This window comes from Vespa crabro, chromosome 1, assembly GCF_910589235.1.
Source record: "Vespa crabro chromosome 1, iyVesCrab1.2, whole genome shotgun sequence".
Taxonomy (NCBI): domain Eukaryota; kingdom Metazoa; phylum Arthropoda; class Insecta; order Hymenoptera; family Vespidae; genus Vespa; species Vespa crabro.
The window spans coordinates 18,775,699-18,803,592 of NC_060955.1; the positions used below are offsets into that span (position 1 = coordinate 18,775,699).

General features: G+C 32.3%; 4 protein-coding genes across 27 annotated transcripts; 3 read left to right on the plus strand and 1 right to left on the minus strand.

The window, feature by feature from the left end:
• The first annotated feature begins 334 nt into the window (after positions 1-334).
• On the plus strand, positions 335-18,240 carry LOC124421653 (probable beta-hexosaminidase fdl). 14 transcript variants are annotated; one of them, XM_046957115.1, is made up of 10 exons: positions 613-747; positions 3,563-3,652; positions 6,913-6,967; positions 10,703-10,927; positions 11,410-11,553; positions 12,205-12,336; positions 13,044-13,306; positions 13,399-14,010; positions 14,098-14,827; positions 15,028-18,240. In XM_046957115.1, exons 4-10 carry the CDS (start codon positions 10,836-10,838, stop codon positions 15,173-15,175), a joined length of 2,121 nt encoding a protein of 706 aa, XP_046813071.1. In that variant the 5' UTR covers positions 613-747; positions 3,563-3,652; positions 6,913-6,967; positions 10,703-10,835; the 3' UTR covers positions 15,176-18,240. The 14 variants fall into 14 exon arrangements, with proteins under 14 accessions (XP_046813043.1, XP_046813097.1, XP_046813090.1 ...); XM_046957096.1 differs by having other exon boundaries at positions 614-752; XM_046957125.1 differs by lacking the exon at positions 613-747 and adding an exon at positions 2,641-3,472.
• Positions 4,828-10,367, minus strand: LOC124421722. 3 transcript variants are annotated; one of them, XM_046957262.1, is made up of 5 exons: positions 9,861-10,367; positions 6,357-6,606; positions 6,012-6,260; positions 5,787-5,943; positions 4,828-5,361 (listed from the first exon to the last, which is right to left on the minus strand). In XM_046957262.1, the coding sequence occupies exons 3-5, from the start codon at positions 6,218-6,220 to the stop codon at positions 5,059-5,061; spliced, it is 669 nt and encodes a 222-aa protein (XP_046813218.1). In that variant the 5' UTR covers positions 6,221-6,260; positions 6,357-6,606; positions 9,861-10,367; the 3' UTR covers positions 4,828-5,058. The 3 variants fall into 3 exon arrangements, with proteins under 3 accessions (XP_046813218.1, XP_046813210.1, XP_046813228.1); XM_046957254.1 differs by having other exon boundaries at positions 6,012-6,606; positions 9,861-10,060; positions 10,289-10,360; XM_046957272.1 differs by having other exon boundaries at positions 6,012-6,559.
• Positions 18,241-18,385: 145 nt separating the features above from the next.
• Positions 18,386-23,190, plus strand: LOC124421714 (secretin receptor-like). Of its 5 annotated transcripts, none has more exons than XR_006941716.1 (11): positions 18,386-19,247; positions 19,320-19,390; positions 19,505-19,923; positions 20,038-20,132; positions 20,210-20,375; positions 20,482-20,638; positions 20,727-20,857; positions 20,944-21,035; positions 21,134-21,272; positions 21,367-22,152; positions 22,373-23,190. XR_006941716.1 is itself a non-coding variant. In XM_046957224.1 (11 exons), the coding sequence occupies exons 1-10, from the start codon at positions 19,177-19,179 to the stop codon at positions 21,586-21,588; spliced, it is 1,563 nt and encodes a 520-aa protein (XP_046813180.1). In that variant the 5' UTR covers positions 18,386-19,176; the 3' UTR covers positions 21,589-21,590; positions 22,027-23,189. The 5 variants fall into 5 exon arrangements, 2 of the variants coding, with proteins under 2 accessions (XP_046813180.1, XP_046813173.1); XR_006941717.1 differs by having other exon boundaries at positions 21,367-22,241; positions 22,964-23,188; XR_006941718.1 differs by having other exon boundaries at positions 22,967-22,981.
• Positions 23,189-26,552, plus strand: LOC124421735 (helix-loop-helix protein 1-like). 5 transcript variants are annotated; one of them, XM_046957295.1, is made up of 4 exons: positions 23,210-23,481; positions 24,825-24,902; positions 25,090-25,233; positions 25,520-26,552. In XM_046957295.1, exons 2-4 carry the CDS (start codon positions 24,835-24,837, stop codon positions 25,671-25,673), a joined length of 366 nt encoding a protein of 121 aa, XP_046813251.1. In that variant the 5' UTR covers positions 23,210-23,481; positions 24,825-24,834; the 3' UTR covers positions 25,674-26,552. The 5 variants fall into 5 exon arrangements, with proteins under 5 accessions (XP_046813259.1, XP_046813251.1, XP_046813278.1 ...); XM_046957312.1 differs by having other exon boundaries at positions 23,215-23,241; positions 25,086-25,233; XM_046957303.1 differs by having other exon boundaries at positions 23,189-23,241; positions 24,825-25,233.
• The last annotated feature ends 1,342 nt before the right edge of the window (positions 26,553-27,894 follow it).

The window sequence follows — 27,894 nt, forward strand, 5'->3', positions numbered from 1 at the left end:
AATTTTTAACCAATTGCATTTATTTCATCAGATTATTATTGTTTTTTATTCTAATTATTAATTTTAACGAAAATGAATATTTTTGGAATAAAATATAAATAATCATTTTGTAATTAGTAAGAAAAATTCAAGATGAAAGGAAAAACAATTTGAATAAAAGAAAACAGAATCAGTAAAAGGCGCTCTTTACATGACTATTATGATTGGCTGAATATACGTGACGCTATCGTACGTATTAGTTGATAATATTATCGACAGAGAGCGTTGGGGTGGAGCTGCGATGGTAGCTCCCTCAACAGTAAACGTTTTTCTTTCTGTACGTAATTCAGTCTAGAGAATCCAACGGAGTGGGGGTTGCAGATAGCGGAGAGCGGACGCAGCATAGACAGATGCGAGGGCCAGGCTGGCCATCAGGTAAAGGTCGTGTGGGAGTGGAAAGAAGTAGAACCAGTAGCGGAAAGCAGTGCGGAGTCGAATCGGAGCGTGCGCGCGCGCTAAATCGTACACTTTTCGGAGTACTCTCTCCTTTGACATGGAAGAAGCTTACCGTTACACGCGTGACCTTACTACAAACATCTTTCAACGATTTTTTCTCTTGGCGTGAAAAAAGTGCCTTCTCGTATGGTTAAGTGTTACAAGCGTTACACGAACGGTGGATGGAAGAGAGCATCATCGTTGATCTGGGATCGAGACCGAAGAGATTTTTCTCTGAAGGACAATCGGATCCAACGTAGTCGGTCTTGCAAGGTTAGGTGAGTTGTTTTTCTTTTTTTTCTTTCCCCTTCTTTTTTTCCCTTTTTTTATTTCTATCATTTCTTTTTGATCACTTTCACTTTGAGATTCTTCGTCTGAGAGAAAAAATACGATGCGAGAGAGAAAGAGAGGAAAAGAGATAGATAGATAAAACAGATAGAAAGGTGGAGTAGGAATTATTTATCACGAACGACAATTACGTATTTATCTTTCTTAACTTTTAATATCTAATCTTTTCTTTTTTATTTTCAAATGGATATAAGACGATATGTTAATCTCTCTCTCTCTCTCTCTCTCTCTCTCTCTCTCTCTCTCTCTCTCTTTCTTCCTCTCCCCCCTCTTTCTCTCTCTTCCTATTATCATTTTTGTCTATCCTGTGCACATTATATCTATTATAGCGTACAATTTATTCTGAGAATAATTCGCATGGTTCGATATTGAGTGAAAGTATTCTCGGAAAAAGGATTTCTCGAGAAAATCAAACATTATTATCGTATCGAGAATAGATTAGATTCTTCATTACATAGCTCATTAAACTTTTTCTCGCCAAGATTTTTATCTATTTTGATTATATTTGCGTTTGTATTCGCTAATGTATAAATTATAAAAGGCCTTTAATATGTAAATCAATGCTACTTTAAATTTGTTTTATTATAAGAAAAGATTAGAAAAACGAAAAAAGAAATTATTGTCATATATTGTAATATATTCATATTTTCATTTCTCGCTTCTTAACATTGCTTTTGTAATACGAATAAGTACGTAAGATCGATTAATCAGTCTTATAATTGACAGTACCAACTCGTTTATCTCTATACGACGATGTCCCGATTTTGTTGGCATAACGTCGACGAATTAAGGTCAGGTCTCTTCTTGCCGGATCTATGTAAATTCTATATATTAGCAAGAGTATCGCCAACGTCATTATTAGAATTTCATTGTGATCAGCTAACTAACATTATATAGTTCGAATTGTATTGGATCGTAACCTACGTTATATATGCACATATCACACGCGTCTGAGGTATATTTGCATGTACATATTCATATATGTATGTGTATATATATACATATATATATATTTATATATGCTGTGTATATTTTCTAACATGACACTATGATAAAATAATTGACTTAGTCCAAAGTCACATGTTATTTCTATGTATATTTTATACCCAAGATATACTAATTTGAATTATCGCATAGTCATTGGTAATATATATATATATATATATATATATATATATATATATATATATATATATATATATATATTGGTAAAAGTGTTAAAAACTTGAAATATTAGGTTAAGTAGTGGGGTCCTTCGTTTAAATGTATCAAAACTACAAGTGTATTTAAGAAACTTCCGCGATTATTATATCCTCACAACGTTTGCTATTATAACGAGCGCACGGAGTGTATGTGTATGTGTGTCGGCTTCGTTAAGCGCATCGTTAAAATTTTAATCTCTTGGGACTTTAGCAAGAAGAAAAAAAAACACAAAAAGAAGAAAGAAAATAAAATATAATGGAAAAAAAAGAAAAAAAAAGAAAAAAAAAAAAGAAAAAAAAAGAAAAAAAAATATAAAAAAGAAATAAAAAACGTAACAAAAATAATGGACAGTAGTTGGACACTGTCGTTTTCCGATTTCTCTAGATAATAATTGTGCTGGAAGATAATCACTACTAATTTGTCGTCTGTAGTAATTTTCTACGTAAATTGGCGACAGTTTAAGCGGAAATTGGTCGAGCATATTTTCTCATTTTCATCCAGAAATTCTATATTTCTCTCTCTCTCTCTCTCTCTCTCTTTCTCTCTTTAATGTTTTTTTCTATGTATTTTTGTCTTCTTTTAATTATTTAAATAATACAATATTCATCTACAAAAGGTTTATAACAAAAATTAATTCTTGACATTTTAACTAACCAATGGAGACAGCATATAAGTGCTAATCCCTTGTTGATTCCACAAGAAGCCGTCTCAGTTCAAAATATCCTATTACGTGGTACTACATTAGTCTAAGTCTAGAGACTGAGTAAAAAAGAGAACGAAGGAGAGAGAGATAGATAGATAGATAGATAGAGATAGATAGATAGAGAGAGAGAGAGAGGAAGATAGAGATAGAGAGAGAGATAGAGAAAATGAAGAGTTCATGTTAGAACTAGAATAACTTCGAATAGAAGTCTTTCAAGCGTTTCTGGCGGTCTCGATATCTGAATTATAAATCCCCACGAGGTCGTAAAACAAATGATTACTGGCGGATGTAACGCAATACTGTTGCGGGCGCGCAGCCTCCCTGGTCTCTCTCTCTCTCTTTCTCTCTCTCTGTTTCGTCTCCCACTTCGTTAGATCGCTCACAAATCGTCTGGATATTCTCACGTTCGAACAATACCTATATATTTGTACGTTCGCGTGCCGCGAGTGTCATAAGACGTGAAGAAAAAAAAAAAGAAAAAAAGAAAAAAAAAAAGAAAAAAAAAGAAAAAAAGAGGAAAAGAAAGAAAGAAAGAAAAAAATAAGAAGTAAAAACAAAAAAACATATTTGTAAAGAAGAAATATATGTGTCTGATTTGTGTGAGAATTTATACGAGATAAGTTTTGTAATTCATTAATCCGATATATTTTTTCACATCGTGAGAAATGATATTTTAGGATAATATATTATATAAGATACGAGCGTACACATATAACTCATGGATATCTTCTATTCGATTAAAATGTTATTATAATTTATTTTGTTGATTTTACGAGTATACACTTCGATAAGGCAAAGAAAAAAAAAGTAAAATTTTTATAAACATTATTTCAGGATGGTGAGCATGAAAATGCAATAACTTTGGTGCTGCATCCGATACCAAATATCATGATATAAAACTTATTTGTATCATAATGGAATATCGTAAGTTCGAAGATTTAAATTTATATTCGATAAAATTTAAATTATTTTTATAATAAGATGATATCTATACATTTTAATACGATTAGTCCTATCTCAAGCATGAATGAATAATAATTTTTTGTTTTGCTTCTTCTTCTTTATTTCTCTCTTTTTTTTTCTTCTAATTATTATCTAGCATTGTTTATTCGATTCAATATTAAATTAAAATTCCCGTATACGCGTTTTTAAACTATATATTAGATTTAAATCGAAATATCTTTTTGTATGCGTGCGTATGCGCATGTATGTGTGTGTGTGTGTGTATACATATGCATAGTATCAGTAGAGAAACATGCGCAATAATAATTTCATTCGAGAGATAATACGGCTTTTAATCACATATGTATATACATAGTGAATTTTTCTCTCTCTCTCTATCTCTCTCTCCCTCCCTTTCTTTTTCTTGTTTTCCTTTTTTTTTGTATTAGTAAGAGTATTTTGATAATGAATATTTTGTTTACTAGAGTGTGTATAGGATTTTATCGTTGGTAGAAATTTAATCTTAAGTAAAATATACGATACAACATGCTTTTGTAAATTTATTGCAATATATTCGATAACGTGTAATACCATTCATGTTTTATCGTTTATATTTGAGCATGATTCATATGCCTAATTATGACTTTTTCTTCTATGATTTACATTTCGTAAAATCCAAAGTTACACGTACGTGTGTATATATATATATATATATATATATATATATAATATATATATATGTATATATATATGTGTATATATATATATATACACATAAATATATATATATATATATATATATATATATATATACAAAATATAATATATATATATAAGAGAATCATTTTTTAATAACGTATCTATTTATAATGCTTACATATATATTTTTATTGATTTATAGTGTTTTTGAGATCTTTTTTGATAGCTTTGAATTCTTACGATTATTTATTTATTTGATATTGATCATCTGTACTATCTCATCGATTCGTTGACACTTTCCCACATTTTTGAATATATTATAGATATAGATATATGATTATATGTAAGTAGTCTAATTTTTTGACGTGCTTACGAAAAATCATTTACAATTGTTATAAGAATAATCAAGATTCAAAGCTAATTTTACTGTTTTTTTTTCTTGATTTATTTCCAGCGATTGGATGTCAAGCTTTTGATTATTCTCAAAGAATAATAGCTAATAGAATATAATCCTTATGATCTAAAAGAGCAGCTCGATTTGTTGATTCACCTCGATGTTATCCTTTTTTTTTTCTTTCCCTTCTTTAAACGAGTGAGAAAACTTTTATCGACTTTTACGATCGAAGAAAAGATAATGGAGGCTGGCACTTTCACCGTGTCACTCTAAACTATAAATAAACGTCTTAACTTTAGACGTATCCATCAGCTTCCAATTTCAAAGCAGCCTCGTAAGAAGGTAGATCTCTATCGTCTTTCGGATTTTCTTCCTTCTTCGGTTGACTTGTTTCCGAATTTATAGTAGAAGCGTCTTCGTTCATCGTCGACTCGTTCATTGTAACTTCCGTGGTATCCTTTTTCTCGCTGGAGAATGGGAGACTTTGCGGATCGAAAATGAGACTCTCGTAAGCAGGAGGTGGGCCCGGTGTCAACGGACAAGGAAGAGCAGCTTGGGTTCCATCTTCCGGGTTCGTCATTGCTACTCTCTCCGGGCACTGGCATGTACAGAGAATTAACGAATTTTAAATGAGCTTAGAGTGTAGCCTTTGGTGTAAGTATTTCTAGAGAGGCTCTGCGTGTGACTTGAACGTGGGAGACGTTCTTTCTGGAGAGAAGTTTAATGAAGAAAAAAGAATGTTTTTATTTATATTTTCTTTTTTTCTTTCCTCTTTTTTTTTTCTTCTATTTAAAGAATTTCCTCAAACGATGGATATTTAATTTGAAACGAATGTTGATTTATTTCATTTCAATTTTGATCACTTGAAATCGAAATATAATAAATACCATTTACAATCGGTATTTCTCTATATTTTATTTTTATTTTATCTCATATTTGTTTGTTTGTTTGTTTTTATCTTATATTAATTATTTAATTATCAGAGTCTCTCTAGAAGTAATTGAGTCGTATTTTAGATTTCACCGTGATATGGGAATCCATAGTGAATACTTCAAGACTATGGACGTCGGGCTCGGCTCTCCAATAATGAGAATATTCCTGAGGTCGATATTTTTTCATATTTTTATGACAGCAATAACATATCACTATCAGTACCATGATCACTCCGCTAAGCATAGCTCTGAAAAACACAATTCCGTTTATTAATCATTTATTCTCAATATAGCTATAATTCAAAATAATACTTACCCTCCGAGTAAAATGTTTACGTGACCGTGCAAGTCAGTTTCGAAGTGACCGTTCTTGCCTGTACTACCACTGTTCGATGAAATATTATATCCCAAAATATTCGAATGATCTAATTCGATCAATGTTTTGCTTTCATCGGCACTGTTAACGATACTGTTCGAGTGATTTTGGGCGATCTGCACCGCGGCCAACACAGCTAATCCTCTCATCGCTTTTTTGTTTACATTTATTCAGTCTTCAAAATGTACGCTAAATTATGTTTCGATAAATTTCGATTATACCATCAAAGTGACTAAACATTAAAGGCACGTATCAGACTTATCTCGACGCGATACTTTGACATACTTTCCTTTTGAACCATTTCATTCCTTGTGATCTCACGATAATTTCTTCTTTGATTCTTCCAAAGCAAGAATCTTCGTTCGTCTTTCAAGTCCTCGTAAGTTATTGTCCACTATAGCTCTCATCGGTTTCGTGGAGAAATTTAACCTTGGACAATGAGAAAATCCACGAATCGTGATATCGTGGTTTGTCCTCTTCTTCGTCATCTTTTGATTATAATAAAATATGATTTATTTTAGACTTCTTAATACATCTGAAAATGACATTGAAAGTTTTAAAAATATATATATGAGTCTACCATGAATATTATAATGATTTTGAAAATACTTGAGATCTTTGTTTTTAACGAAGTTGTCCAAAGTTTTTTGCAAGTGAAAAGCGATATTATGTATACGAAAACGCGTCTTTTACATATTTAAAACAAAGAAAATATTCGTTGTTCGTCGTAATGAAATATAGTTCAAACAAGTTTAAACATTTTTGATTTATAATATCTATATCCATGAAAGTGCTCGATGTAATCCTATGTAAGCTTATTCCTATCACGTATATGTTGTAGATGCAATACAAAGGCAGGATTTTGGATGAAGAAGTTCATTGATACGTCAAATACAGTAAGTCCGTAAATATATCTTTTACAATTCTCGAAGCATAATTTTTCTTCGTTAGCTTAATTAAATAATTTTATCGCTGCGATGTATTTGCTTTTATTCGAAAATCGTTCTCCCGTATAAAATTCGATTAAACGAAAATTCTCGTGCGTTATTCAAGATGAACGCTTGCTTCGTCTGCCAAAAGAATTATTTAAAATCTTTTTCGAGCTCATGCGTAAAGATTCATTCGTGCGACGATCGTATATTAAAATACTTGTGGTCGAATGCCAACAAAATTAAATAAAAGCTGTTAACATCTAATTTCGACTATACACTTTCGTGTTATCTGTTATAAGTGTTATCTTTATCAGTTTTTTTTTTCTTTAATAAGGAAAATATAGTAATATTCTATACATGTTTACAAGCTTTATCTATCGTTTAAACATAGGAAAGGCATACGAAGAGATACAGTTTTGTTGTACTGTAATAATTTACATATATGTAAATATTATTGTAATTTGTTTGGATGTTAACAAATTCGAGATAATTTTTTTGAACTTATTAAGCAATAACTTTTACATATATATATATATATTATTTGCATGTTAATATGTATAATGTACGTTATATATACAAATAGTTGATTACAACCTTCACCTTGATACTATATGCGAAATAATCATTCCGATCGTTACAAGATAGTTCGAAATTTATTGTGCTTAACACTTATCAATGTATGTCATTGATTAATTATGTTGATTAATTTGTTCATGAAAAAAAAAAAACAGTTATTTTATGCGAATGTGAAAAAGACGTAATTCGAGTAATCGCAGAATGATAACTGATAAATTCAGAGATAAATTCAGAGTGTAGAGAAAAATGGAACGCGGGACAATGCTTGCAACATCGGCAAATATCGGTCGATTAAAAGGCCTCTTCGAGGATCGAATTTATCTACTTTCGTCTACCACGTTGACCTTGCTTTACATCGATGAGTTTGCTGACTTTTTTATATAGTCGATGCATCCTATCGGCACGATCGCATAAAAATTTTGCGAGGCCTTACTTGACAAATGAAAAATGATATTTTTTTTTTGTTATTTAGAATGCACGTTGAAAATCGACAAAGGAATCGGTTGGTCGAAGTTGAAATTGAAATTGAAATTGCAATTGCAATTCAACTCCCGAAGAAACATTCGACATTTTTCCAATGAAATTTTTCCCAAGAAATCGCGTCAATATTTTAACAATAAAAATTTATGTGTAACATTCGTCTTGTATTATTGTTATTATTCTTATTTTCTTTTTCTTCTTTCTTTAAAGGATTGCAGTTTCACAGATTCGTTATTAATTTTGAAAAAAAAAAAAAAATAAAAAAGAAAAGAAGAAAGGAGAAAGAAACTCGTATGAGTGTGAATTGTCGGTGTTCAAAGCATTGTTCGATTTATCCAGACTCACTTTAATGCGCGATAGGCGCGAGAAAATTACAGAACCGTGGGGTGAGCCTTTAGAAATCACGACTTCGCACTTCAACGTGGACGGGCAAAAGCACAATATAAAGCTCGATCGACGTATACCTACTTACGAACGTTCTACGAGAAGAATGCTGTTATCTTTTTGTTGAAAAAAAAATTCAGGGCGAAATTTGTGCGAGAATTCAAGGGGGATGAGCGGACATGATTTATCATCGTGATCTGTCAGAACAGCCGATCAATAGATTTTTAACATCTATCTTGTTTTTTTTTTACATTTTTTTTCTTTTTTATAAATTCAAGTTCAGTTGATTGGATTTCTACCTTAAATACATTATTGAAGCTAATATACGAAATTGTTGTATATATATTTGCAAAATAGGTATGTTAAAAAATTTGTAAATATGAAATATATAAATATAATAAAAAAACATAGTTTTTATTTTTCGGAAAAAGATACCATTCGGCTTAGTCAAAAGAATTTATTAAATAATAAATAGGAAGACTCGTCAACATTGTTATGTAAAGAAAAAGGAAGAAAAAAAAACATAGCACCGAAGTAAAAATATATACGATAGTTATAAAATAATAACTCGAGAAAAGAAAAAAAAATGTAATTGAACGATCGAAGCCGTGTACGACGATGGTAGCAGTAAGGATAATAGCAAATTGTGCGCGCGCTCTTTCTCTCTCTCTCTCTCTCTCTCTCTCTTTCTTTCTCTCTCTCTCTCTCTCTCTTTCTTTCTCTCTCTCTCTCTCTTTCTTAGATTACGATTATGCCGAGCAAGAAGGCGAAACTGTGAAGTAGTACGAGCATAGGACGTTGCGTGATGAATATTAGGAACGTAGGAAAGGACATAAATGAAAACATTTGTATTACTTTCGAAAAATGTGAAATAATAAAATAGGAAAATAGAAAATAAAAAAAAAGAGAGAGAATATTCAGATGTTCAAATCCAGATACTCTATCATGTTTCTTTGACATTTTATTATCCAGAGAGACAAAGAGAGAGAGCGAGAGAGAGAGAGAGAGAGAGAGAGAGAGAGAGAGAGAGAGAGAGAGAGAAAAAGAGATAGAAATAGGAAAGGACAGTTTCCACGTGCTCGCGCTGCTGATAGAACTGCAGTATTTGAGATTTCTCTCATTGCAAAGATAGACTCCACAGGTGTTCTCGATAACACAGTCTCTCGATACTACACAGTACTCTCGATACGAAAGATACGATATTTAGGAATATTCGAATACGAGTTCTCGTTATGAACGTATATCATAAAAGAAGAAACGAAGTGTTCTCAAATGAAATCGATTTTCGTGCGTAGGTATATGTGTTACTTGTGCACATATGTATATGTATACCTGTATATCTATGTAAAGAACAAGGCCTAAATCCATCGTAGGAGAATGGAAATTGGATCGCACGAAAGTAGGCGCGTTCACTTACCCGCCAAGCCTGTTTGCATCCTGATAAAATCACTTCGATCGGATCACTACCAGCGTTGTCCTTGTCATCCGACCTCGTCGTTCTCGTCTTCGTCGTGTCTTGGCATTAAACGATCACCCCTAATCACGAATAGCTCGTTGATAGTTTCATCGAAAAGTTCTTCCCTTTTCAAATGAATTTCTTTTGTTTTCTTTTTTATCCTTTAAATGTCACCAAGAGAAAAAGGCAAGAAAAAATAAAAAAAATATATATATATATATGTATGTATATGTATATATAACTCTAATACACAAATTTAACTGTAACTCTTTTAATATGACGAAAATCAAAGATTATAATCTTTTTGTTGAATTTATCGATAAGATCGATCACTTTTAGAAGCGAGCTTTCAAAAGATCGATCGATATATTTCAAATTGAATTTCTTACGATCTAGAATAAAATGCTATCGGAGGATCTTTTCTTTTCACCCCCTCTCGATCCGTTTTCAATACAGTTTCGTTCGAGACTAGTACCTAGCGAGTCGACCGTTCGTCGGACTCCCCGTTGCCTGGCTACGCCAGGACGGTTGCGGCGCCGCGACGCGTCGCGACGCACGCGATTTAGCTACACCCTCGTGCCTAGTATCTAGACACTCCTAACGTCATCCAACGAAATCAAGGAGTAATCGGTACCCTCTTTTTGTTTCTTTTTTGGTCTTTCTGTACGATCGATCAAGATTCGTACTTATCATTTCGGTAAAATATAGAATCGTTATCGTTATAAAAAGATATTTAAGATTATGTTTCGATCGGAAAATAATTATTACGAAATTCATGTGGAATTATTGAATTTCTTGAAAAGGAACAGCATTGAGTTAACAACATTTATCGACTCGGTTCAACGGGGCACTCATTGTCAGTCGACGTCTATCGATCGATGATCTCGTTCCACTTTTAAGAAGCGCAAGCGGAGCTTCTAATCGTCATACCGAGGAATGCCGTGGTATAAGATCGTACATAGTGAATTTCTAGTCGTTATAATGCTTTTTCTACGGCGTTCTCCGTTCATCAAGGCATACATTTATAGGTATAATATAATTTTTATATATTTTTCTTTTGGAAAATAAAAATCTTCGGAGTAGTTTGTAGTCATATTAATATATATTAATTTTATATTTACACACATACATACACACACACACACACACATATATATGTATGTATTATAAAAAATAATCGATATATATATATATATATATATATATATATATATAATAATAATAATAATAATAAATACATTCGTATAAAAAATTTCAACATTGTCTACTTATCATCTTTTTTTCTTTTTCTTTTCTAGCATCGAAATCAATAACAATAAAGAGTAAATACAAGAGAGTTTAAAAATGTTATATTTGATGATTATATTAAATAAATAACGAATAATGACTCTCAAAGGTCATACTGATCATTTCGACGACCTTTATGTATATAATTCGATCGAAATAGGACACCCTGTATGATAGAAGCACCGAACGAAATTAACAGCAGTCCCATTGATTTTGTTTGCAGATTAGCGAGAATGGGGGGTAGCCTGCCAAGCGGATGGATGAGGAGGATTCTCCTCTTCCTCGTTTTGATAACCGGCGTACTTCTTATTGCCATGTACGCGCATGCACCGCCACTTGCCTCGTTGCAGCCCTTCACGACACGTCGGTGAGTTAAAACTCTAAATAGCCATGGTCGATATTATCCATACGTAGTAATAAGTACTTATATACGTATGTATGATATGTACTTAATACACGAAGAAGAGACAAGTTTAAGTGTTGGAATGACAACGTTCAATGTCAATGCTGTATGTAAAAACGTCGATAGCTTTACATTCGTGATTATGAAAAGTTCGTCAAACGTCGATGATCGCAATATAGATCTGTAGATTATATCTCATCGATACCAAGTCCCGTTTTATGACATTTACGAGTCTGTTAAAAGGTCGTAACTTCATCTTTATGTTCTCCGATATGCCATCGAGAGAAGGAATGTCTTGTTAAGGAAAAAAAAAAAAAAAAAATAGATAAATGTAAAAGTTACTCGGACATCCTCTTTCTCTTTTTCTTTTCTTTTTTTTTTTTTTCGTTTTTTACTCCTAATCTTTACTCTTTCGCTCTTCACATTTAATTCTGTTTGTTTATTTTCTATTTCTTTTTCTTTTTCTTTCTTTTTTTTCTTCTTATTTTTTAATGCCTTATATACATACTTAATTAACTGTAATCATTCGTTTAGAATACCGCATGTTATTATACGCTTTAAAATTTTTTTACAATATTTATTTTTTTTGTTGCACTCGTGTCTTAACATACACAGATTGGAAGAGTTCGAACAGGGCTTCGTAACCTTCTTGGTCGATAATGAGAGCACCAAAAATCCGGAGGATCGCCTATACAAGTACTTTGGTGCACCAAGGAAAAAGAATTCTACCGGACGTGATGAACGGACGTACGATAAGAAAAAGATTTTAAATCCCGGACTTCGTGTGCTTGCCCATGCGACTATATCATGTTTTAAGTTGATTGTCTCGTGAAAAAAGAGGATACGTTAAATGATAAGCTACGCCATCTAATCTGATTTTTTAATCGTTAGACGAAATATGAGGTTTCAGTTTAACAAAGAAAAAGCTGACAGAATCAACTTAAAACTATGTACAATATTTGCTAGTCAGTTCGTCTCGAAATTTTTAAAAGCTTGCGAAATTTCATTAAATCTATCCGTTTAGCGTCCCATTTCCATAGAAATAATATTTTACAGTATTTTTCCAAAACTAGTGTCACTCTCGCTTTCTCATTTGAAAACTTATTATTTTGGTATACGATTTCTTTTCAGCATAGCTTTTTCTTGAGTAGCTTCTTTATTTTTTTTTTCTATTTTTCTGTTTTCTTTTTTCTTTTTTTAATAAAGTATATACTCCAACCGACGTATACTTATCGTAAATATACGTTGAATAGACACGTCGCAACAACCATTTATCATGTAATTTATTTATTTTTGTGTGGAGCTTTTTACCTGCAATATTTTCGAGTGATACAAAATTGCTACTCGTGTGTTATAGTACTTAATCGATATTATATTTGATTATTATCGACATCTTGAAATCTAATATTTTAAAAAATATCGTTTTATTATCGTTACATTATTGTATTCCACAGAGTCTTTCAAAGTCCCTGGTCATGGACGTGCGTCGCTGGTCGTTGCGAAAGAAGGGCCGTGAGATCATCGAGAATCTCCTTAGCAACTTGTACAGCTCTATGCGGTGGTAATACTCGTCTCTTGTGGCCTAGACCTACAGGGAACATCATCCTTGGAGATGAAAGTGTTACTATGCATTTACAGCAGATAGAATTTGTCACAGTAAACACGAGCGATCGAGACGTAAAGACTTTGTTGGAATATGCCAAAGACGTTTTCTTAGGTAAAATATTTATAACCAAACGACGTTTGATCTTTTGCGTAACGCGATCACAAACGTGTATGATATGTAAAAAGGGTACTTCCCTTTTATAGGAAACGTAAGAAGTCTGATTCGAGTGGCAAACGTCAAAGGTAAATCAGGAATCGATAGTTTTCTGATATATTTAAGTGCTGGTAATTCACGTGGGACCAAATTAACCATGGACACGGATGAATCTTATACGCTCGAGCTTATTTTAAAGGGTAAGATTTTGGAAGCTCGGATAACAGGAAAAAGCTATTACGGTGTGCGCCACGGCCTTGAGACACTTGGACAAATGATCTGGTGGGACGAGAGCGCCGAAAGGCAAGGTTCTCTACGTGTACTCTCTCGTGCTTCGATCGAAGACAAGCCAGTTTTTTCATATCGTGGTCTACTCGTCGACACAGGGAGACAATTCTTCGGGATCAACCAGTTAAAGAGGCTGATCGACGGTATGGCTGCCTCGAAACTGAACACCTTTCATTGGCACCTAACGGATTCTCAGAGCTTCCCCTTTGACTCGGTACAGTTTCCGGAAATGGCGAGGTGGGGCGCTTACAGTGGCGATCAAGTTTACACGCCGGATGACATTAAAGACTTCGCTGATTATGCAAGAATTCGAGGAGTCAGGGTGCTCGTTGAGATAGACTCTCCTGCTCATGCTGGTGCTGGTTGGCAATGGGGTGGGTGGATCATTAATGTTTCTTTCGTATTTTAATTCTAATTTGATAAAAGAATGTTCGATTAAGTAGATTGAAATTGTTCGATAGGAGCGGAACATGGGTATGGTGAACTAGCACTTTGCGTAGATCAACAACCTTGGACGTCTTACTGCGGTGAACCAAACTGCGGTCAGCTAAATCCGATAAACGAGCATTCGTATAGGATACTAGAGGGTCTCTATAGGGAGTTGTTAGACCTGACCGAAGTACGGGATATCATTCATCTTGGGGGAGATGAGGTGAATCTCGATTGCTGGGCACAGTACGGAAATATAACCGCGGCGATGCAAGCACAAAATATGACCGATCATCATGCTATGTGGGCGGAATTCGAAACGAAAATGTTCCAACGATTGGTTAAGGCAAATCATGACGAGATACCGAAGGCAGTCATTTTGTGGAGTTCTCCACTCACGAAGCGTCCATATATTACGACGTATTTTGATCCAAAGATACATGTCATTCAATCTTGGGGTGGTAGCAATTGGCTTGAAACATCGGATCTTTTAGAAGATGGTTTTCGAGTGATATTGTCACACGTGGACGCTTGGTACTTGGATTGCGGATTTGGTAGATGGAGAGAAACCGGTGAAGCTGCTTGTGGCGAGTATCGTACCTGGCAAACGGTTTACAATCATAGACCTTGGAAGGAGTATCCTCAGCAGCAGATGAATCTAATTCTCGGTGGTGAAGCTGCAATTTGGAGCGAGCAAATGGGTCAGGCGTCCTTGGGACCACGAGTATGGCCAAGAGCATCGGCTCTCGCCGAAAGATTATGGTAATTTGTCATTATCTTGGATCTGGTTGTCACAAGCATTTGTCAATTTTATATCTTCGTCGTGTTATCCCATTATTATTATTATTATTATTATTATTATTATTATTATTATTATTATTATTATTATTATTATTATTATTATTATTATTATTATTAGTTTTTTTTTTTTTTTTTTTTTTTTTTTTTAATTATTATTGTAGGAGCGATTTACCAACCAATGGTTATTCCACCGACGAGGGTGTGTACACGAGGTTAGCAGCTCACGTTGAAGTGTTAACGAGTCGAGGCATCAAGACGGAAGCCATGTGGCCACAATGGTGTTCTCAGAATCCCGGCAAATGCCTCTGACCGATCGTTAGATGATTAAGAACGAGCATTATTCTATTACATGGATCGTGGAGATCAATTGCGACGAGAGAACGCTAGAAAAACCAAAATGGATGGCCATCCCTCTCAACGGAACGTCGATAAATGAAAGAAATTAAAATTGTCTGAGTAGGTCGCTATAATTTTCCAATAAGACATCGATCGAGTCACATCGAAGTGATACTCGTAACTGCCATGAATACTCGTGTTGCCTACGATATTGCTGCACGACGTGACGACGGAACGACGATCCGCGATAATAATGGCCTCTTAGAAAATAAGAACGGATAAACCTTGACGTTTTTTGAAAGATCAAGCAAGACTAAGAAGAATCCTTCTTCCGGTCGCGCGCGCACTCTTAACGGACCGGTACCTATCGATCGATTTCGAAGGAACGTCGCGTTAATCAGCAAAATTCTATGATTCTGTTATCTTTTTTGGATATTTTAAGGGGTTTGGAAAACATACATATGTATATGTAGAATGAAAGTATAAGATATATTTTAAAAATATAATTACACTGATTGATTTCAAAATTATCTAATCACATCTTAAATGAGATAACAGTGAATGATTTTGTAAGATATATTTCTTCGATATAGTGAAAGTATTTTTCTTTTTCTTTTTCTTTTTTTTTTTTGTTCACGATACACCGAGCACAGGAGAAAAAACAAGGATAATGTAGTTTCTTCGAATTAACGGATCGTTTAATTATAAGAAACGAATAGAAAGTACTATGCAGTACTGAAAAGAAGTCTCGCGAGATGGCACAAGGAAAGGGAGGGGGGGATAACCTGACGTTCCATTCCATCTGGACCTTTGATATTCCCGTAATCCCTACAGTACGTCTTGTTTAAGGAAAGATTTAAAATATGAAAAGATCCTTTAAGATGAACGTGAGATAAGCTTTGTGTGTACATAGTATCGCTGTATGTAAGTGTATAACGTGGTATGCGATGTTATTGTATTAAGATTTAGATTAATCATGCTGTGGTGAGGTGATGAGAGAAGTAAAGGAGAGAAGGAAAGAATGGACAGAAGATGTAACGTGACAAGACGAGACTTTTTTTTTTTTATATATACACACCGGGTGTCTCCTTTTAATATTTTTTTTTTCTGTTCGAAGTGCCTTTTAAGCTGTTCAATCGTCTCGCGCAACGCGATCTCGTTATAGTGCGTGCGCGTGACGATCGCGTGTACGTTCCTACATTCTGATAAGGAAAGGGGTGGAAGATCTAGAAAGATGACAGGAATGGGCACGTAATGTACGAACGATATAGTGCACACCGAACATTTATCTATCATAAGATTACTGGACCGAGGCATTGCACTAGCTATCTCGTTTTAAATCTTGATTCTTCCTTGTTTAAATTTTAAAATTCAGATAAATGAAAATTTTTTAATAATATTTGCAAGTTTATCTTTGCATTTCCCAAACGAGTTTTAATCTTTCGTCATATTTATACGTCGTTTGATTGTTAGATTCTTAGATCATTGATATCTACGAAGGATCAATTATATAAAACGATCATAGCTTTGAAGGCCAGTTGAAATCTTTGAAAAAGGTACTTTCGTCCATTGACTTAAATTTATACAAAGTGCTCGTGTTAGCTTTGTTAGCCAAATCTCGATGAAATATATATACCAAATGTCAAGCATGTTATTTGTTGGTGAATCGAAAAACTTTTTTAACTAATTGTTAGAAATCAGTTCGAGATACCAATGTAACAGAAATTGCTTGTATGTAGGTACTAGCGAACAAATTGATAATAACGTCGCTAATGTTTAGCGTGAAAATATATTGTGTTGATATCTTTTACTAATGTTTTAGGATAAATGTTGAGATGGAAAGATTTGATGCAGATTTACTTATAAAATAATAGCGAACATTATATTAAAAAAGACCATATTGATGATGAATACGTTGAGATTTTAGATCCTTTTATCGTTTTAAGACAGCTTCGCTGCATTATTAGAGACGCTCTATTTGCATTGGTCGAGGCCGGTGACAAGAAATCGAAACGTGAGTTTTATTTTATGATGTAGTTAATTAATTAAAAAAATTCGTATTATTCCGACTAATGAACGTGGGACAAATAGAAATAAGAATGACTACTTGCGTATGTTTCTTATCGTCCCTTTTATAAGCACAATATAGAATTCTGTTGTCCGACAAACAGAGTCACGACTGTTCTTATTGAAAATAAGATTCATTTTTATGATAAATATTAAAAATATTACAAATAAATGAATGTAAAAGGTGATTCTTACGACCGGCCATCCCGTGTTCAGTTTCCCGAGTGAAATATAACGAAACAAGAATAGCGTTGTAGTTTTTAAGTGTTTTTAGGAATGGTATAATATTCGCAAATCTTTAGTAGGAGAAAGGATCCGTGTTATATTCTTATATCGGCACTTCTTTCTCCCTATATTGCGATATCGATGGTGAATTTAACGTGTGAAAGTATTATAAATATCGTGTACAGATACGATCAGAAAAAAGTTGTACTCATAGAAAAACGAAAAGAGAAGGAGATAATAATAATAATAATAGGAATTAATTAAAGAAAAAAAAAAGAAAATAAGAAAAAGGAAAACCAGTGAAAAAAAAGAGAAAAGATAAGAAAAGAAAAGAAACACGAAAGTACTGTACTTACTGTTACTTACTGACATTGATAATCGTAAGCGAAATAATTAAGACAGGTCCTTGACTTTAGCCAATGAAATTATTCGCGACGATTTAGCTAAACAAATGAAATATATCGTTCGATGTTTTCCTACTCCGCCTCGTTATGGAATGAGAAGATTGGGAGAAGGATGGAGAGCGTTAGATGAAACTATAAATACAGACACAAATAGTAATAGTTAATATATTATAAATAAAAGAAATCATGCGTAATATTGATGGGGACGTATTCCTGCGTTTATACGATTATTGGTTTTCAATGGCAAAAATGTGCATATACAGAATGATCGTTTCAAGAAAGATATACTCTGTTACAAAATGCGAATAACAAATGTTTAACATAAACTGAATTTTAATACGAGCCTTTTGTAGATTGTAACTTTTATTCCCGTCCTACATATATGGAATCTAATTCACTAATTAATTATGTTTGTATTTTGATAATTATTTTAATTTTTTGTTCCTTTTTTTTTCTTTTTTATCTTTTTTTTCTATTCTAATCAACTATGATAATTCGCGAAACTGATTTATATGTATATAATTTTAATTCGAATAGACCTTTTAATTCGCTCTTTTATATTTTTACATGGTCGATAAATCAGTAAAAGATCATTCCTATTTTATCAAGAGCTATCGGTAATTTTTAGAGTTATTCATTAGACTGTTGGTAGGGTAGAAATTTCATACGAAACTTCTATCGATAAGATGGTAAATAATTAAAAATGAATTGTTACATTGCAATGTAATAAATTGAATGATAATAATAAATTGTTATTTTCTTCTTTTATAAGATATATGATATTAATCAATAACAGTGTTTTTGTGTATAAAATGTATGAGCACATCAAAGATATTGAATATCCTGTAATATGACACATAATCAATATCAAAAATAATATACATTTAAAGGAAGTAATAGAAGCACGTGGCGAAAGGTTTGATCGATCTTATGAAAATTGATTTATTTAAGTACTTTTGAAAATAACAAGTACTTATTCACTGTCCATAAAAATTCCATTGTGCGATTGCTGTTATTTTGAAAAGTTTATGTTTGCGATGCAAAGGAACAACAATCACGTGTAAACGATGTGCAATTTAATTGGATTAAAATGCTTTTAGAAAACTACTTGGCGAACATATACATAAATACATACATAGATATTATGTTAGTCGATTGATACGCGCGCGCACTTTCACGAAGGGATATCGAAATTGTCGAGCGGTTCAAACACTTGAAATCCGTGCAGCGGGATAGTTCAACCTCCATTCTTTATCTTCACAAATATTAATTAAAATCATGGATAGTTCATCAAGAAAAGAACGAAAAATAGATTACATAGATATTCCAAAAATTTATCAAATAGACGTGTACGTAAATATTTTATTTATATTTGAAAACAATTCATATTATAGATATTATTTCGTATAATCGTATTTTAGAATGGTGGAAGAAATGTTGGAACGATATTTGACTGAACAAAAGGACATTTGCGAGCGACTCTTCAAAAATGGTGATTTTTGAAAAGTTTACATTTTGTTATATTTGTTATATTATATATATAAATTAAAAAGGAAAATAAAAAACCGTGATGACACCTGTCAACAAAAATATTATACACGTGCAGGTAGTCAAAGTGAGGACGAAACAGGAATGAAAATCGATAAAGAAATTTTGCAATGTCCTCCGACCTTCGATGGATTACTATGTTGGCCACGTACACTTGCTTCTCGAACAGCTATCCTTCCTTGTCCACCGGGATTAATTTTAGGAACGTCTTACGATGTACTTTTTTCTTCTTCAGCACACTCTTTAAAAGAATCTACGGATATGTTGAACAACGAATCGAATATTTTGAAGGAATGGATTACTTCGTCCTTTAATACGTCTGCGATAGCGAGCAAATTATGTCTTGCTAATGGTCAATGGTATATAAATGATCAAAGTGTCGCTTGGAGTAATTATACTCTTTGTATACGCTCGAATAATGTAGGTACAGGATATTTTTGGAAATATGTGAAATTGGAAAATACTTCGTTAGTGGGCGTAAGAATTTATATTTCTTTTATACAAATTAAAAATTTAAACACGTGAATGAATTTTAATTTTTAATTGTTATATATATTTTCTTTTATCCTATTTTTCTTTTTTATTATATAGAAATGGTTACCGATAATTAAAACGGTGTCTCAAATCGGATATGCCTCGTCTTTCGCAACACTGCTCGTTGCTATGACCGTTTTTACTGTACTCAGGTTCGTATATATTTTTCAGAAAATTTTTTAATTAAAAATTTATTTCGGACAGTATGTCGTGTCTTTATTTGTGATAGAAAACTTAGAAATCCGAGAAACAGACTTCATATGCATTTATTCATGTCGTTCATGATGAGAGCGTTTATGGCTCTTCTCAAGGAATGGGTCTTTGTCGATGGTATAGGTTTGGCATGGGATATAGTTTTAGCTAATGGTGATGGTGTTTTAATAAGAGAACGAAACGTAAGTATTAATGAAATTGATTCAGAGATTTGTGATTTTTTTTGTTTTTGTTTTTTATGTTTAAAAATAGTAATTACATACATTGTTAATGGATTCTCAAACGTAGACGTGGGCATGTAAAATTATTACAAGTATGTGGCAGTACTTTATCGTAGCCAATTATGCTTGGATACTCATGGAAGGACTTTATCTTCATAATTTAATATTCTTGGCACTTTGTACCGATACTACTGCGATTACTTCTTACATACTTTTAGGATGGGGTAAGGAATTTGTATTATTTATTAAAAGAAAAAATATATATACATATATATTTTTTTTTATTTATTATCAATTATAATTTTTTGATAGGATTACCGGGCTTGATAGTTATACCATGGGTAATAATTCGTGCAACTATTGAGGATACTCTTTGTTGGACCACTCATCATAATCCTTCCTTCTTTCTTATCGTAAGAATACCAATAGTGATATCCATTTTGGTACGTCTATTAAATAATAGTCAATTATAGAAGCAGAATAATTTTTTTTACTGAAGTATTACTTTTTTGTTTTTGTTATATTATAGTTCAATTTTGGACTATTCGTTAATATCGTTCGAGTGCTTCTCATAAAATTGAAGACGTCTGTACATTTGCAACATAAAAAAATGCAGTATAGGTGAGTTATCAATTATTATTATCAAGGAATTAAATTTGATAATATTTCATTGAGTCTTTGATTAAATATATCTATAATCGATAATATTAATTAAATAGAAGATGGGCAAAATCGACTCTGATTTTGGTACCATTATTTGGTGCTCATTATACCCTTTTTTTGGGACTTTCTTATCAAAAGGATAATTATATTGAATTAGTATGGTTATTTTGCGATCAACTATTCGCATCTTTTCAGGTATTTATTATTACAATAATATTGACTTTTCTATTACAAGTTTATATGAAATGTAACACACTTATAATATGATTGATTTTATCTTTACTTTCAGGGAGCGTTCGTAGCTCTGCTTTATTGTTTACTAAACGGTGAGGTAAGGGCAGAAGCTAGACGAGCATGGAAGGCTCGGCGTTCGAAAAAGGATTCTCTTACACCAATTCATCGTGATTTTTTCAAAATCTCGCAGAATCAAACGCGATGCGTTTTTCGTCGGCACGATTGCGATGATTTGAATTTTTCAGAAAGTACAACAAAACATTTATCCACCGTTTGAAAGTAATATACGTAACAAGGTTTATTTACATATCTAAATCTAGTTATTATGCTAGATATATAGTAGAGAAATTACACGTATATAAAAATATCACGATTTTTAGTATATAAAAATTCATCTAAAAACGTGATATAAACGTAACGTGATATACATGTAACGTTGTAGAATGATTATTATTCTTATTCTTATTATTTTTATTGTTTAAAGATATCGATTAATTAGATCGATTTTGTAGAAAAGTTAGCTTGACTTTGTAAAATTGTATACTTATAATTTCTGTACCTATATATATATATTTACAGTTCAGCGTATATTTCACGTTTCTGTTTATTTGCGATATTTCTCTTCGATGAAGAAAAGAAAGAAAAATAAAAAAAAATGATTATTATTAGAAAAGTGATTAGAATGGATGAAAATTATTTGTAGCATGATTTGTAGATATACAAAAGCATAAAGTGGAATAAAGAAAAAGGGGTTATTTGTAGCCGGGAAGTAACGAGGTGTGAACTATCTCATGACACGAAAAGAATTTGAAAAGGTGATGATGACTTCAGCACGTGCCGTGTAAGCGTCCTCAATTTTTGTTATAGGAAAAGGGTGCGTTAGGATGTGCACGTGTTTGTTTGACTCGACACGTGCCTTGACCAACCTCAGTAATTTTTAATTTTTTTTATGGGCAAACCACAATATACAAATATGCATATCGTCTAATAACATACTTTTGTGTCGTTTAAAGTTTGTTTAATTCTTTTCTTTTCTTTTTTTTTTATACAATTTTTATCAGATATTAAATAGAACAAGATGAGAAAAAAAGTCTAATAGCTAATTAATGGAATATATTGATTAGTACTTGTATTAAATTTTTATTATTATTCAAACAAGTTTTGAAATTATTATTAGAGAAGGTACATATATCAAATAAAAAAAACGAGCCAGAGAATGGTAGAGGGAGAACGTATCTACGCAACGAGTATGGATTTCTCCGAAGGATCAGGTGGCCAACGTGGCACATCTGCGTCCATAGTAATAATACTGAGAATCTTCTTGTAAAACGACAGCTCCTTGAAAGCTCGATAAAAGAAATGCTGCTATTGTCGTTTAACAGTTATTTTAGTAAAATGATCACAATCAAAAATAATACTTCCAATGTTATTGCATAATATCTTCAATTAAAACTGTCGACGTCAGAAAATTTGTCGATGTTATTTAGATCATTTAAATAAATTTAAATTGATATTGTTGTAAAGAAAATTTGAACAAAAATTAATGCGATTGAAATTTGTATGCGTGTGTTTCGCGCGAATCTTTTTTCAATACAAGCAAATAATTTTCTATTTGACAAGAAAATTGAGTATCATCATTGCAACTTTAAAAGTAGAATGGCGTATGGAACGAAAGAAGGCGTGTACTCTCACTAGATTCTCGGATTCCCATTGGAAACCAAGGGATGCTGCGTTTTCCCGACGAATAGGAGAGAGTTCGAAGATGGAAAGAGGGAGAACAGGGAGAGGCGTGGTTCGATAAGGAAAAGGGGGAGTTAGGGGTTGAAGAGAGAGAGATATATATATAGTGAGAGAGAGAGAGAGAGAGAGAGAGAGAGAGAGAGAGAGAGAGAGAAAGAGAGAGAGAGGGAGAGAGAGAGAGGGTGGAAGGGTGAGTCTAAATTGAACATTTTCGACGACCGATCGTAGAGATTCTGGTCCAGCTAACTTTGCTCGACTATCTTCTAGTAGTCTTCATCGAGTTCGTTGTACGAAAGGTTTTTCTTTTATTAGTGTATTGTGTCTTTAAGATAATAAAGTGATTGTTTTTCAAACAATTTATTGAAAGATTTTAGTGAAAGTGACGTTTTAATTGGACTACAAGTTAGCACAATTTCGTTCATTCACACAGGTGATTATCAATAATAATGATCGCTTAGATATTTTCATTGATTTACTTTATTTACAATTTGTTTTTATGATTTTTAAACGGTGTTTATCAAAATTCGCAGAGATTTCTATTTTAATGTGATTCTAATTAATCAAAAAATATTTACTTATATACATCCTTCTTCTTATTATCATCTAATTTCTCCTATGATCATTTACACCTATTTTGTGATTAAATGATTATTATCACGCGAAGTAATACATATTGAACGAGTGATAAGAAAGAAAATTTTGTAACAAAACCCGATGAAAATCGAATGTGAACTGATCAGTTTAAATAGACAGAAAAAAAAAGAAAAGGAAGTAAAGCTCAATCCGCACCGAATCTCTTAAATTATTGAAGAAAGATCCGAAAGATTCGGACATACGAATTGGCTGTTTACCGCGAAGAAGTCGTTTCGAACGAGACGCGAGGGTTGTTTTTTGGTAAATAGTTAATGAAACCTTTGGCCTTTTTTCTGTCCTCTACCGTTAACGTTAGATAAAACGAAAGGAGAAACGAGGAGAAAGGAAAACGTCGCATGTTTTTCATCGTTCTGAATTATACAGTTTTTGAGATCTTCGAAGACCGAACGAATCTCAATCGAATCTCGCAAAGGACCGTTCTTCCAAACGAATCTGGCAGTGAGAAATTTAAGATACCCTTGAGACTTCCATTGCTCTTCTTTTCCCTCCTACGATCGAATCTTCGCTTTTCCACACATTTATTCACCCCACGACGATTTTTCGGCAAATATTTGACGAACTCGTTTAGTTCAAGTTCTTCGCTAACTATCCAATATTCTATATCCGAATCCTTTCTTAGTTCTCTTCTGATGAAATTAATAGATCAGTTATTTAATTATTTGCTCGTATTAACGATATTAACGATTTGACGTATTTCACGAAAATTTTGATATTTGATCTTGAAAAATAATTTATTATACAACAAATTGTTGTTATACAACAAAAAAATATTATACAAAAAATACAATAATTTATTATACGAACAAGTTTATTATATCTAATCATTCGATTGGACAGTAATTAGTTATTATTATATTATAAAACATTATTTATTATTATTACTTATTATCAATTACGATATTATTTATTGGTTAACCCCCAAAGTATATTTTATTGAAAGTTTGAAAAATTTCAAAAAACTTTGATTCTATTTAATTATATATCCATTTTATTATTAAAATTCTGACATTAATTACCGTTCAGCGTAATAAATAATTTTGATAGATTTTTCTAAAAGTTAAGATTTAAAAAAAGCTTGAAAAAAACGAAAAATCTGAAAAAAACTTTCTCGATGATCAGATTTCAATCGATGATGGAAAGAGGTGCGTTGCTACCGATCACCGACAGTTGCAAGCAAAATATTCAAATACACAGAAGGTAAGAACGTGTTACAGGTGTCGTTTGGCTTTTTCATTTCTTCCTTCGTACTTGACTGATAAAGAGAAAGAAAAAGAGAGAGAGAGAGAGAGAGAGAGAGAGAGAGAGAGAGAGAAAGGATGATAATTCTCAAGTTTTAACAAATGAAGAAGTCATAACGATTTTTGAAATTTTCGATCGGAGACAGAGAAAATTCTATGGCGAATGGTGGACATGGTGTCGTTGTCAATGGTGTGGGCGGTGGTGCTCCAGGTTCGGGAACCCTTTCACGGGAAGAAAGGCGCCGGCGTCGAAGAGCCACGCAGAAATATCGAACGGCACACGCAACGAGGTAAGGCCTTTTTCTCTTTCTATTTTATCAATTTAGTGTTCTATTTATTTCAAATATTTCATTAAAATTATAAAATTATTTGCGAAGAAAAAATTTGGTAATCAATTTAAAAATGTGTATTCACATATATATTAATATGTAAATATATCTATATGATCTATATAAAAAAATTTAATTATTAACGAAGTTATTCGGATTTTCACATTTACACGTAATAATGTATAGTATACGAATGGAGGGATCATTCACGAAACGATTGGCAATTATTTCATAATTATAATCGCAGAGAAAGGGTCAGGGTTGAAGCTTTCAATTTGGCCTTCGCCGAGCTAAGGAAATTACTACCGACTTTGCCACCGGACAAGAAACTCTCCAAGATAGAAATTCTGCGACTTGCCATCTGTTACATCGCTTATCTCAATCATGTTCTCGAAGCATAGGGACGATATAATATCAAAGATGTCTCAAATGAAATTCATTTTTCGATTCAATTAAAAAAACTCGTTTTCGATGTTTTCACAAAGTTCGTTCATTGAAAGAATGATAAAAAAGGAAGAAAGAAAAAAAATGGCTTAGGTTAAGGGTCAAGAGAATCAGGTCCCTAATAAAATTCGATTATTATATATATATATATATATATATATATATATATATATATATATAAATGATGGCGCTATGTGATAGTATTTCATCGAATTATCACATTCAATCGCTCAAAGCTATTCAGTAACGAGGATTAGCGTTCGACCAGAATCGGAAACTATTTCGGCTTTCCTAATCCCACGGGATCATGCTCTCTTCTCCCTTTTTAGCCACTCTCTCGTTGAGTAACGCTGTCCCTTTTACGCAGTGCGAACCTTTTCCTACATCTGTTCTCTAACGTAAGTGAAAAGAAATAGGATTATCGTGGAAGGCAACTTCACGCATCGTCGGACATCCATTTCGTTTTCGATTTCCGAATACTATCTCTCGTTCGTCGTTTTTTTTTCTCGAATTCGTCCAGATCTTGACGTAATCTATCGATCATTAATCAATTCTAATTAATTTCAATTCAGTTCAATTCGATTATAATCAAATAAATAGAATTGGATATAAATATATTCGCAAATGTATCTGATTCGATTATAATAAATTGTTTAAAAACGATTTGAAAAAGTTAAAAATTTCATAGGATTTATTAATTCATTTATCTTTTTGTTATTTAATTTGTAACATTCGTGCGTTAGAGATTAGATGATATATACATATATATTTATATAAGTCTTGCGAAAGTGGGTAATTTGTACAAATAAATTTAGGCTTATTCGATAGCATGTATAAAACGGTGCAATGGTAGAAATATATATATATATATATATATATATATATATATATATATATATATATAAGGATGTAATATCTAAAAAATAAAATGAAAAAATATGTGCATTAATTTGCATTAAAAATAAATAATAATGAGATATAACATCATTGGCCCAACTGATAGAATAAAACAAATTGCAATAACAAAGAAAAAAAAGATCCCTTTATCCCGAGTTAGTTTACATCCAACATCCCCTTATTGATCGTGAGACAATATAATCCTTATATATCGTTTTCTCTATAGAAGGAGGGAGACACAAGGAGGAGTTTTAAAATTTATTTAGTTTATGTTTCGTAAATATTACAAGTGTCATAGATATTTACGATTGTATGTTTTTGTTTATAAAATGCACCGTCATCGTTTTCCCTTATTGCGATTATTTGAATTAGAAGATTAAATAATAAGATAGGATCTTCCTTAGTATATGAAAATGTGATAACATTAATAAACACGAATAAAGTGTACGTTTAATATTGTCTTATATCTGTGTCAGTCACAGACACTTTTACAAGTTAACACATTATCATTACTATACTACCAAGTTCACTGAGTCGGAACATAACATAATTTATCGAAGAAACTAGAACGCATTAGAATATTATCCATCGAAGTCGCTTGACCGTCGACTTTATTCGTGTCGTTATTATTACGAAGTATCCTATTTCTTCGTATATATAATTTATATCATTTTTATTCTTTATTAACTCTATTGTTGAAATCATCGGTTGGATAATTCGATAATTACAAGAGAATTAATTAAGAGAATTAGAAGACGGAAAGAGAGTAAAAAAGAATATCTCGAAAATGGATAAAAGTTCTTCGAAGACCTTGAAGAATATTTTACGACCTTATCGAATTCTAAGTTACATCCTTGGAATACGTGTTTTAAGATTTCCTTCTGGATGGAGAAGTATCAAACTCAATGTGATTTACTCCATAGTTCTTTTCGTGCTCCATTTAATTAGTTGGCAATACATATCGCCTAAACAACGAATAATGGAATTAGATAACACTCAATTTTATATTATGTTTCTCTTAAACAATTTCATAATCATTATTTCGATTGTTACAGGCTTATTTAAAGATCAGGTAAATCTTACGATTGTTTATCATCTTTTTTTTTCCTTTTTATTTTTTTTTTTTATAAATAAATTATAAGTAATCATGCTTATGAAATAATTCATAACAGTTATGGGAAAATTCGGTTAGAAGACTCGAAGAAATTGATAAGACTTTACAAGCACTTGGTTCCAATTCACGATTTCATAAGATTTATGTTAGAACGATGATAGAATTGA